Source organism: Lepus europaeus, chromosome 2 (genome assembly GCF_033115175.1).
Source record: "Lepus europaeus isolate LE1 chromosome 2, mLepTim1.pri, whole genome shotgun sequence".
NCBI classification, from domain to species: domain Eukaryota; kingdom Metazoa; phylum Chordata; class Mammalia; order Lagomorpha; family Leporidae; genus Lepus; species Lepus europaeus.
Window position 1 is genome coordinate 139,199,742 of NC_084828.1, and position 12,592 is coordinate 139,212,333.

Consider the following 12,592-nt stretch of genomic DNA (forward strand, 5'->3'; position numbering starts at 1 on the left):
AGGATGGCCCAAGTACTTGGGCCCTGCACCCGCATGGGAGACCAGGAGAAGCACCTGGCTCCTGGCTTCGGATCAGCGCGGTACGCTGGCTGCAGTGGCCATTGGGGGGTGACCCAACGGCAAAGGAAGACCTTTCTCTCTTTCTCACTGTCCACTCTGCCTGTCAAAATAAATAAATAGATAAAAATTTTAAAAAACCACACTGTTCAAGTATCTATTCAAATGGTTTTCAAAGATGAGATGGTAATTCAATGGGAGAAAAATTATCTTTTCAATAGTGTTGAGAAAAATGATTGTTACAAACAGAAAATAAACACAGTGCTTATCAAACAAGTATATAAAAATTTAGTCTGACTAGGTCGTAGACTAAATGTAAACACTAGAGGGGCTGGCAACGTGGCTTAGCAAGTTAAGTCTCCACCTGAGACACTGGTACCCCATATGGGTACCAGTTCAAGTCCTAGCTGCTCAACCTCATATCCAGCTCCCTGCTAATGCACCTGGGAAAGCAGCAGAGGATGACCCAAGTGTTTGGGCCCCCATACCCACTTGACAGATCCAGATGAAGCTCCAGGCTCCTGGCTTCAGCCTGGCCCAGCCCTGACCACTGTAGCTATTTGGGAAGGAAGTGAACCAGCAGATGTAAGATGTAAGGTACTCATATTCATTCTCCGCCCCCCCCCTTTTGACTCTGCCTTACAAATTTAAAAAAAAAAAAATTAAATCCTAGGGCCAGCATTGGTGGCACAGCAGGTTAAGCCACTACCTGTAACACAGGCATTTCACATTGGCATAGGTTCAAATTCCAGTGGCTCTGCTCTCAATCTGACTCCCTGCTAAATGAGCCTGGGAAAGCAGCTGAAGATGGCCCAAGTGCTTGGGCCACTGCCACCCATATGGGAGACCCAGTTGGATTTCTAGGTGCTTGGCTTTGGCCTGGACCACCCTGAGCCATTGCAGGCATTTGGGGAGTGAACCAGCAGATGGAAAAATTCTCTTTCTCTCTCATTCACTCTCCTTCTCTGTTAACTCTGCCTTTCAAATAAATACATTTTTAAAATAAATAAATGTAAATCATAAAACTCCTAGAAGATCAGATACAATTTTGGGACCTTGAGTTAGGCAAATATTTCATAGATTTGACATTGTAAACACAATACACAAAAGACTTCATCATAATTAAAATTTTTGCTACTCAAGAGACACCATAAAGAGGATGAAAAGATAAGTCATGGACTGGGAGAATCATTTATAAAATATGTATCTGATAAAGGACTTGTGTTTAGAATACGAAAAGAACTCTTTTAAGTCAATAATAACATAACAACCCAATAACAAATGGACAAAAAAGATTTGAAAAGACATTTCATCAAAGAAGACCTAGTAATCTCAAATAAACACATAAGATGCTTGATATCACGTTTTGATCAAAATCACAATGAGAAACTACTAAACTCTAAAATGACAAAAAGAATCAACAATATCAAGTGTTGGTGAGTATGTGGCAGAATTAGAATCATCATACATTGCTGGTGAGAATGTAAAATGGAAAAACCACTTTGAAAAACAGCTAGACAGTGACTAAAATGATCAAGAGTGGTGTGGTTTAGGTATAGTAGTTAGGATATCACTTGAGAGTTTGTAGACTAGGATCTGAATTCTAGCTCCAACCTTTTTTTTTTTTTTTTTTTTTTTTAGCTTATAGAGAGAGGGAGGGAGAGACACAGAGAGAGAGATCTTCCATCTGTTGGTTCACTCCTCCAAGTGGTCACAACAGCTAGAGCTGGGTCAATCCAAATCTAGGAGCCAGAAGCTTCTTCTGGATCTCCCATGTGGGGGCAGGAGCCCAAAGACTTGTACAAATGCCCACTGCTTGCCCAGGTGCATTATCAGGGAGCTTAATGGAAAGTGGAGCAGCTGGTCTTGATCTGGCATCCCATGGGATGCCAATGTCACAGGAGGGAGCTTTGCCAGCTATGCCACAACGCTGGCCCCCTGGCTCCAATTCTAACTTCACTTTCTGATTAATGCACACCCTGGTACACAAGCTCAAGTACTAGGGTTCCTGCAACCAGTTATCCAGATTAGGTTCTAGGCTCCTGGCTTCAGCCTGGCCCAGCTTCAGCTGTTGCAGGTATTTGAGAAGTAAACCAATAGAGGGATGGTATCTTTCTCTCTTTCAAATAAATGTATTTTAAAAATTTTAAAGTTAAATAGACACCTACCATTATGACCTAGAAATTCCACTTGTAGGTACTTATGTAACAGAAATAAAAATTATGTCCACACATAGCCTTGCCTGTGAATTTTTGCTGCCCAAACTGGAAATAACTAGTGAATGGATAAACAAAAGGTAGTATATCCATTCAATGGAACACTACTGAAGACTAAAAAAAATATAGTGATTTGTCAACAATATGGGTGAACCTCAAAAACTATGGTAAGTAAAAGAAACCAGAAATATAAGTCAACACATTATATGATCCCATTTATTTGAAATATCTAGAAGAGGAAAAAACAGAAAAAAGATCTGTGGTTGGTTGGAGTTAGAGATTAGAGAAGTAACTATACAATCAGTATGAGAGAACTTTTTCCAGTGATGGAAATGTAAAAATATCAGATTGTTAAGATCATCAACATCGGGGGCTGGGGCTGTGGCGTAGTAGACTAAGCTTCCACTTGCAGTGCTAGTATCCCATATGGGTTCATGTCCTGGCTGCTCTTCTTCTGATCCAGCTCTCTGCTATGGCCCAGGAAAGTAGCAGAAGATGGCCCAAGGGGTTGGGCTCCTACACCCACCTGAGAGACCCAGATGAAGCTACTGGCTCCTTACTTTGGATCAGCCTAGCTCCAGCCGTTGTGGCCTTTTGGCAAGTGAACCAGCGAATGGAATATCTTTCTCTTTGTCTCTGTCTCTGTCTCTCTATCTCTCAAATAAATAAAATCTTAAAAAAAAAAAAAAGATCATGAACATCCAAATTTTAAAGAAAACTTTGTTAAAGTCCTATGGAGTTAGGTGGTTATATTCTATGTGACTTTCTGGGGTTCTGGTTTCATCCATACTAACATTTAAATATGGAAATATATAACTCCACATGTCCAGTACTTTTTAAATAATTAATCTGAAAGGCAGAGAGACACAGAGAAGTATCTTCAATATGTTGTCTAGTTCCTCCAAAGCCTATAACAGCAAGGCCTGTGCCAGGCTGAAGCCAGGAGCCCAAAATCTATCTAGGTCTTCCACAGGAGTGGCAAGAACCCAGGTATTTGAGCAATCATCCATTGCCTCCCAGGGTATGAACCAACAGAGAGCTGGAACACAAACATAGCAGCTGGGACTGAAGCAAGGACTCTAATTTAAGACATGTGTGTCCGAAGTAGCAACCCAACCACTGTGCCAGAGGCCAGCCACCACAAAGGTCTTTCAAACCATTAAATTCATATGGTTCTCAATCTAATTATTTAAGCAAACATGAGAAGAAAGACAGAGCATCAGGCAACATTAATAACAAACAGGTTAACTTAATGAAAAAGAAAAGAAAATTTGAATGGTATCTATATAGGCAGAAATTGGGAGACAAAATTTCTAACATACAATTGACAGCCACTGATGAGACTGTAGCTGCCAATCTAACAATTAAGAGTTAATCTAACAATTAAGGCTCTTAATCTAGCAATTAAGAGTCATGTTTCTAAACCAAATGGCAACTGTCAGGGCTGGTCTAGGCCAAAGCCACAAGCCAGGAACTCCATCCAGGTCTCCCAAATGGGCAGCAGGGACCCAAGTACTTGAGTTATCCTCCACTGCCTTCCCAGGTGCATTAGCAATAAGCTGGATCAGAAGTGGATATGGGGCCGATGTCGCGGCTCACTAGGCTAATCCTCCGCCTTGCGGCGCAGGCACACCGGGTTCTAGTCCCGGTCGGGGCACCGGATTCTGTCCCGGTTGCCCCTCTTCCAGGCCAGCTCTCTGCTATGGCCCAGGGAGTGCAGTGGAGGATGGCCCAAGTGCTTGGGCCCTGCACCCACATGGGAGACCAGGAGAAGCACCTGGCTCCTGCCATCGGATTAGCGCGGTGCCCCGGCCACAGCGCGCCAACCGCGGCGGCCATTGGAGGGTGAACCAACGGCAAAAGGAAGACCTTTCTCTCTCTCTCTCTCACTGTCCACTCTGCCTGTCAAAAAAAAAAAAAGAAGTGGATATGGGATGCCAGCACTATAAGCAGCAGTTTAACCAACTGTGCCCCAATACCAGTCCCTGAAAGCAGAATATTTACAAATATTTAAGGATGTATTCACATACTACTTGTCTAACTAAAATATAATTTTTTTAGTAAAAAGAAACAGTTAAAATGTTCACTTGGGACATGTACATCAGGGTATCTGTGTTTGACTCCCAGCTCTGGCTCCTAATTCTTCCAGTCAATGCAGAACCTGGAAGGCAGCAGTGCTAGCTTAAGTAATTGGGTTCCTGCCACCTATGCGGGAGGCCTGGATTGTTTTCCTGGCTGCTGGCTCCAGGCTCCAGCCCTAAGCACTGTATTTGGGGAGTGACGTAGCAGATGGAATATCTCACTCTCTCTTCCCGCCACCTCTAATAATTAAAAATGCTTAGAAAAGAAAAAATAATGGAAGTGAAGTTCCCATATACATTAGGCAAGTGTAAAAAGATTTCTTGTTGTCTTTGAAAGAAAATTTTAAACCTAATTATTGTATAATCCAGTTATGGGTATGCAATCCAACTGTGTATATAATCCATTTATGATTTTATAAAAACAAACTATTTTCCTTTAGAGATTCTGGCAGTAAAGAAGCATCATGTCATTAATAACTAAATATTATAGGCAGTTATTCATTCTTCCATATACCAAAATCACTTTTTTGGAGGTTCAAACCATTCAGTTATTCCAATACCCACTCAACATCATCTCTGTCATTTATCTACCTCAATATCCCTCTTGTATATTTACTGAGGACTGAGACACTGAGCAGTCTCCCTTTCAAATTAATTTTCTTGCCACTATGCCAGAATTCCTAAGATCACCTTACCCTCGAAGTTCACTTTGCCAATACCAACCCCTTGTAACTATCTAGTCAAACTTATTTACCTTCAGCAGTGAAGTGGGTAATAATATGAGTAAAGCTGAGTATATATCGGGTTTACCAGCATTCAATGCAAAATTAGGAAAAATATACTTTACACGTTAAACAAAGCACTCCTGTAAGTTAAATTTAACTGGTAGTTCACTGTTCATTACTTTGCTGTCTCTTCCAAATGCATTGATTCTCAAGTCTAAAAATTTCTGATAATAAGATTTTTTTAAAGTTATTTGAAATTTCAAAGTACATCAAATATTGAAACTAAAAATAAACCACAGTAACTATATTACTGAAAATGTTTTTCAAAACCAGCACAATCCACTATCTATCTCTACCCTAGGTGAAAATATTGCCTTTAGACATTATCATCACCTGGAATGACACCACCTCTAAAATTTAAAAACCCGTATCTTATAAATACAAATTGTCTCACTCTCTTATTGCCAACTCATTGGCTATTCAACTTCCCAGAAGCCTTCTTATTTCTTTTTACTCATTTTGTTAGCCTCCTTTTCTTCTGCAGTTCTACTTAGCAATTCCTGGAAATTATTTTGGTCAGGATCCATTGCCAAACTGTTCTCACTCTTCTGCAAATATTCCAAACAATTTGCAAGTTTCAAATAAACTAAAATCACATGCTATACTTTCTGCCTAAAATACTTTACCTTACTCATACTAAACCATAGCTCCTTTAATACACCAAAGGGCTATTCTTAAGGGAAGGAAGCAGTGAGAAGGATGGTTCTCACTTTAAAGTTTAATGTATATATTATACAATAATCCTTAACTTAAAGTAGCTTGTCAGTGGGCTGCCTGGGACTTCCAGTCACATTTCCTACAGCAGATATTAAACTTGATACTATTTCAGATATATTTAATTAGCATTCACATATATATGTGTTTATATATATATATATGTATGTATATATGTATATGTGTGTTTGGACTGGTATCTGCTTGACTTCCAGTAAAGGTCTTATGGCAGGAAAGAGCATGTGTGAGAGAGACCAGGGCTTTATTTATAAGCCAGTTCTCAAAGGAACTAACTGAAAGAGTTAATCCTGTCTGCAGAGAACTACTCCATCTCTCAAAAAAGGCATCAATCCAGTGGTGCCCCCATGACCTAATCACCTCTTAGTACCAATCACACAAAGACACCGCCTCCCAGCACCAATCACACTGGAAATTAATTTTCAGCATGAGTTTTGGTGGGAGCTAGCCAAATCCAAACCATAGCAATGGTTTTTGCTGAAAATTAGATTTTCAAGTCTAGCTAAGAACCATACCTCTGTACAACAAGCCCATGTATATGATCTTGCTCGGTCTGTAAAAGATGGGGTATTTTCTTGATCAATTACTCCTCAGTTTTCCTAACATTTTCAACTGAGGAAATGATAAGAGATGGTAAATGGAAAGAAATAATGACTTGAATATTTGTGGGGGAGTTTGTAGGAGGCATAACAAGTCATAGTTACAAGGTAGTCCTGATTTCTTTATAAGATAGCAATTTCTACACTTGGAAATTCTCCTGTATTAATAAACTCTGCCTCTAAAGAGTAAATAGTATCCCCAACAGCAGGAGTATGGGTAAACTTCATTCACAATTTCATGGATTTTTCTGAATTATGTAGCATTTGGTAAACATTTCTGAAAAATTCAGAAGTCATTGTACAAGCAAAGGATATAGAAATTTTTAATTCAAGTCACCACGGCATCATGTCTTAAAAGTGACTGGAAAAAAAAAAGATTTAAAAAACTGACACAATTGACATAGACCTTACTACATCACTTATCTATTTATCAAAATTTTAATTTTCTAACCTGGAATGCCGGAGGCTATCCTTTTTGTTTTTTGCAGAACACAATGTGCATTCACAGCCAACTGCATGGGGCTTAGGTAGAGATACATCCTGTTTTAAGAGCATTGTAAGAATTTCATAGTTGTTACGATGAGCAGCTAAAATAACAGGTGCAACATCCATAGTTGTTGAATACTCAGGATTCTGAATCCGTTCCATTAGTTTCTGAAAAATATTTATATAAATTTCCAAACATAATTTGTGACTGCAAAAAATATATTTATTGGTGAATAAAATGAAAAAAACTAGGAAAGCACAAAGAACTTAAGAAGTATTTGAAGAAATATGATAATTTACTTGGACTAAATTTTTTGAGACCTCAAAGCTTAACTCTGATTAATAAATTACAATATCATAACACAAAATTTTCAATAGTTAATATTTCTTTAACTAGAGTTCTGTTTTTCCTAACAAAGGAGAAGTGAGACTACCAAGAGAAATACCTTAGAAAAAAATGTCTAATTTACACAAGATTATAGAAACATGTACGACAGTATAAAGAACAAGGTTTTCAGAAAAAGAATGTAATGGAAAAACATAAATATTAAAAGCAAGCAGAGTATAAATGTATGAGAAAAACTTTTAAAATCCACCTCTATGGCAAACTTTGTCACATGAACAGCAATGAAGCTAATTGAAAGGGGTAAGTAAGTAGGAAGCACTCTTCATTTTATGAGGGTACTTCAAAAAGTTCCTGGAAAACAGAATTAAAGTTTATTTTAGTGCCAAAAATATGAAATTCATGCATTAGCTTTTTTCATAAGCATTTTCCACAAACTTTCTGAAGACCCTCATATAATTATCTACACATGCCCAATCCTCCCCTGTAACACTTCCTATTATAAATGTATAAAAACACTAACAAATATAGCTACTATTTAATGAGTCTTGAAACTGTTAAGCACTTTACATTTATCACCTCATTTAGTTCCCACCTGCAAAACAGAGCATTACAATCCGCATGAAGAAACTGAGGCTCAGAGAAGTTAATGTGCCCAAGCCACATAACAGAGTGGCAGGGTACTGATTAAATCCAGGCTGTACTACTTGGGAGCCTGAGCTCCTCTCACTACAGGGGCTGAGGGCTTGGTAATGGCATGAAATGAGGAAGAAAACAGTAGTAATTAAGGAATCAGGATTAAATTTAAAAGTTGACTATTTTATGACTACTGCATATTCTTTCCAATTCTTTTCATTTTTTTCTCAGAGGTTTCCCTGAGAACTGTTTGACTCCACAGTGTAAGCTCATCAAGTTCTCATTTTTGGTAATTTTTATTAACATTGTAAAAGTAGTATACACTCATTTCAAAATATCTGAAAGATATAGAAAAGCAGAAAGAAGAATAAAAATACTAATATTCCTTTCGCAGAACATTTTACAGCATAGTTTTTCCTTCTAGTCTTTTCTCTACCACACACCCTTTTAAGAAAATCTTTTGCTTAAATAGTAGATATGCTAAGCACCAAAGATAAAAACAATGGTTCTTAGTATTTTGAAGATCAAAGACCCTTTTTATAATTTTATAAAGGCATAGCCTAAGATCTTCAGGGGAAAAAATTCATGCACAGAATTTTGCATGCAATCTAAATAATTTCATAGAGTCTGTGTTCAAGATATATTATTCTACTAACTGGAGTAACACTACTACAAACATACTAACAAAAACAGCTTTTCACAAATTTTAATTATTTCATTAACACAGACCTTCCCCTGCCACTGAAGTAGAATTATAGGCAATGAACAGTTTTGAAGCTCTTGATACAGAATGTCAAAGCACTTTTAACAGTTTATATTATCAATAATTTAAGAATACACTCATTTTATACTAAAGCTTTACTCACCAGCACTGGGCACTCCTAGTTTATGAGAAATATTATCATGAAATTTTCATCTATTCTGCTCTACTGGTAAATTTTATTATTTTCTGGTATAACTTTTCCCCTCCTTTTTATGAAGTTTCTTTATATACTTTATATATTTTCCACTTATTGCAGACTTCAAATTAATGAATTTATTTAAAAATTTAGCCCCTTTCCCTCTTATTATTGTATTACTAGTTATAAAGAAAACTATATATAGTTCTTTGGGAGAAAAATGGCTCTGTTTCATTAACTGCATGAAAAACAATATTAAACATGCATAAGATTAAAATTCACAATTTCATTATTCATAATATAATCTATGAACTAGCAAATAAAAACATGTATTTGAAAGTCAATTATCAAAAAGACAATTTTGACATGGCAAAAGTATAGAATGAATTCATTGAAAGTGTAAAATATATAACAATGTTTAATAATGCCTGTTTAGATTGCTTCTCGGCCTTTTAACTAAGATCAAGTGTAATAATGCCTGTTTAGAAATAACAGGACCATTAAAATGTGATCTTGCTGTCATTAGAAGTATTGAAATAAAGGCTGAATAACCTTTGTTTGTTAGAGATAGAGCAGAAAGTGTTTCTTCACTGAACAGGTGAGAACTGCCAAGGCCTTCCAACTGTTAACATTTAACTGGTACTAGTAATGGTGATGAATAAGAGTTAGTGATTCCAAAAGCCAACACACTATATTTCAACCTCCCCTGCAAAGATGAAATGGGCTAAAAGATTAGAAAGTAGAAGAAGTATACCAAAACAGAATAGTAACTGCACAACAAATGGTGGAAAATTAAATAAGACACTAGATATATCTGATCTATTGAATAGAGACCACATTCTTGGTCCTTTTTTCTTTATTCCTGTTGTTTTCCTACCACCACTTAAACTAGGTGGTACCATCTTCTGGACAGAGTCATGCTTTTGTAATAGTCTAAATGAGAGTAAACTTTTTCATTTAATATACAGCAATTTACCAGAACCTCTCTTAGTTCTCAGATCCCATCAGGCAGCCTGCCACTAATTTATAATTCTTGCTAAAAGCAGTATTTTTTTTTTCTGAGTATAATAAGCTTATACTCAGAGTTAAATCACTGGTTTCACTACACCTTCGATAACAACTATCTCATTTCTGATTAGTATTTAATTATTAGTGACTATCTTCCTAACTACAAAAGTAATAAAGAAAAATAAAAAATAAGAATGAAAACACTCTTCATTTGGTCAATCAGTATGATATGACCACTGTTAGGGAACATTTTGCCATTTTCCATACAACAGTTTTTCTATGCACATTTTTAACCTTGGATCCAATCATATGTACAATTTACTAATCCTGCTTTTTAGTATATTTTTCCATAAATATTCTTTTAAAAATCATTTTAATAACTGCATAACATCCCATTGTGCATCTATGTAGTTATCTCTATTTCCTATCTATTTTGGGATGTTTAGATTGTGTCTCATGAGTTTTTGCTTTTCTTTTACTGCTACAAATAAGAATGCAGTCGACTTCCTTGTTCACATTTCTGATCACTTCCTTGAGAGGTTCTCAGAGGTAAAAGAACTAAGTTAAACAACAGGAGGAACACCTTTCTTATTTATGAAACATCCAGCCAAAATGCTTTTCAAAGTATCTGCCCCACCAGCAGTATATGACTCTGCTATTCTCTTGCTATCGGTGATTATTATTTTTTAAAAGTATCTGTTAATTGGACAAGCAAAAATTACCATCTTGTATGTGATTATCAGTAAGATTTAATAATTTATATTTTCTCAGATTTTTAATGTTCTTTTATAACAATTTTCATCTATTTTTCTAAGCTTATTATTATGCTGAAAAGTATGTATTGCCAGTTACCCATCAGTTTTCCAAATTTTGCCTGATACTTAAAATTCAGAAATTTAACTTTCAAAACAGCCAAAGACTATGTCACTGTGATTTTTGTCTACTGTTTTTATGCTTAAAAAGTCCTTCTACTCCCAGTTAAAATTCATCTACATTTTCTTCCAGTTTTTATGGCTTCATCATTTATATTTAATTCTTAAGTCTATCTGGAAATTAATTTAAAAGTTAACATTATCTGCAGATTATACCAAATCAAAATACTGGTCCACACCAACAAAATTAAGGAGAAGTCAATTTATTTTAAAAAGGTTTCTGAAAACAAAACTAATTATTCTTGCAAGTGTCTACTTACTTTAATAATTTACAAAAAGAAAAAATTGATTTGTAAAAAAACAAAATAAATTTGGGAAAGGAAAAATGGCAACGGGGCAAAAAGATCTATTTTGGTTTAAAAATCCAAGTTAATAAATATTTAAGAGTACTAACTACTATAGTTGGTCTTGATGATGGTTTTGGTCGATGATTAAGTAGTATATCAACAGCTCCCACTACTTCAGAGTCGATTGCCACCAAAAGTGCATCTGCGGACTTTAAAAAAAAAAAAAAGTTAAAAATGAAAATTGAATATAAAAAGGTAAACTGTGAGTATTTATTTTTACTAACTCATAAATTATTCTATCTTTAAAAATTTAAACTGCATATATACATATATATATGTATGTATACAGCAATACTGAATTTCCAGGAATTCAGACTGTACAAGTAGCACATTGCTAGCCTCAGCAGTACGTCTGTGTACCACACTACATGTTTCTGTCCTGATTCCAATGCATGAGCTGGTAAAATAATGAATGCTTGATACAAGGGATTATTAGTGGAACAGTGCTGATCCATGCAATATATAAAGCTGATTTTTTTTTTCAAAATCTTTACTCTTGAATTGTGGACCGAAAAAACTTAATATTTTAAATCAACAAAAAAAAAAATGCCAGAACTATTCCTACAAGTAAAGGATTATGTTCTAATAAAATAATCATCATTGATCCAACCAAACCAATAGAGGAGAATGGAAAAATATGTAAAGGGGAGAGTATTCTGCTCTAATCTTTGAAATACACATGGCTGACTGAAATGATACAAACTGGATATTAATATTAGCTATCTTGTCGGGTATAAGCCAGAATGAATTAGGCTACCCGTTTGCAGAGGCAGGAGGGAGAAGTAACTTTATAGTTCTACAAGGGTACTTTTAAAAGTCCATGAACAATGGAATTAAGTTTGAGTCAAAAGAATTTTGAATTCCATGAATAGTTTTTACATAATACACATTTGCTACAAACTTTTTGAAGACTCCACACACATAAATTTCAAAATACCTTGCACCAAAATAAGTTTTTTTATTCCATTTTTTCCATGAATCTTTTGAAGTACACTTGTATGCCAACTCATATTCCAACAGGAGGGAAAGTTAAACTCAGAGGAAATGGAGACTTTTCTACTTTCTGAAACAAAGCCTACAGTTTGGCAACCAAGACATTAGGTTTTGGAGTTTTGTGGGGTTGTTTTTTTAAGGAAAACCATAAAGGCAGAAGAAATCACTGAATACTGATTAATGTAAAAAAAAGTTGATTATTTTCAAACTGTACATTTTTAACTATTATAATTTTTACTATTTAAATCAACCAATGTTCCTGCTCTTGGGAATGAAACTATATCAGATCTTTAATATTCTTAGCAACTGAAAATGATAGTTTTCATCCATTTTATCTGGATGTTAAAAATAGGACTAACGGGGCACTGGTTGGGACACCTGGGTTCCATACAGAAGTACCTGCTTTTTATACCCAGCTCTGGCTCCTGCCTCCACTTTCTTGGGAGTCAGCAGTGACGGCTCAAGTAATTGAGTCTCT

At 35.9% G+C, this 12,592-nt stretch overlaps 1 protein-coding gene across 6 annotated transcripts in view; it reads right to left on the bottom strand.

Annotated features, from left to right (window-relative positions):
* Positions 1 to 12,592, bottom strand: part of TRPC1 (transient receptor potential cation channel subfamily C member 1) — a 92,386-nt gene that overhangs the window by 63,308 nt on the left and 16,486 nt on the right. For 2 of the 6 annotated variants that reach the window (XM_062213647.1, XM_062213640.1), the window contains exons 3-4: positions 11,169 to 11,270; positions 6,922 to 7,124 (exon numbers count right to left, since the gene is read on the bottom strand). The exons of 3 other annotated variants lie outside the window; for them this stretch is intronic. In XM_062213647.1, coding sequence (XP_062069631.1) covers positions 6,922 to 7,124; positions 11,169 to 11,270 — 305 coding nt within the window. The remainder of the gene's footprint in view (positions 1 to 6,921; positions 7,125 to 11,168; positions 11,271 to 12,592) is intronic. One more of the 6 variants, XM_062213654.1, reaches the window with a different exon arrangement.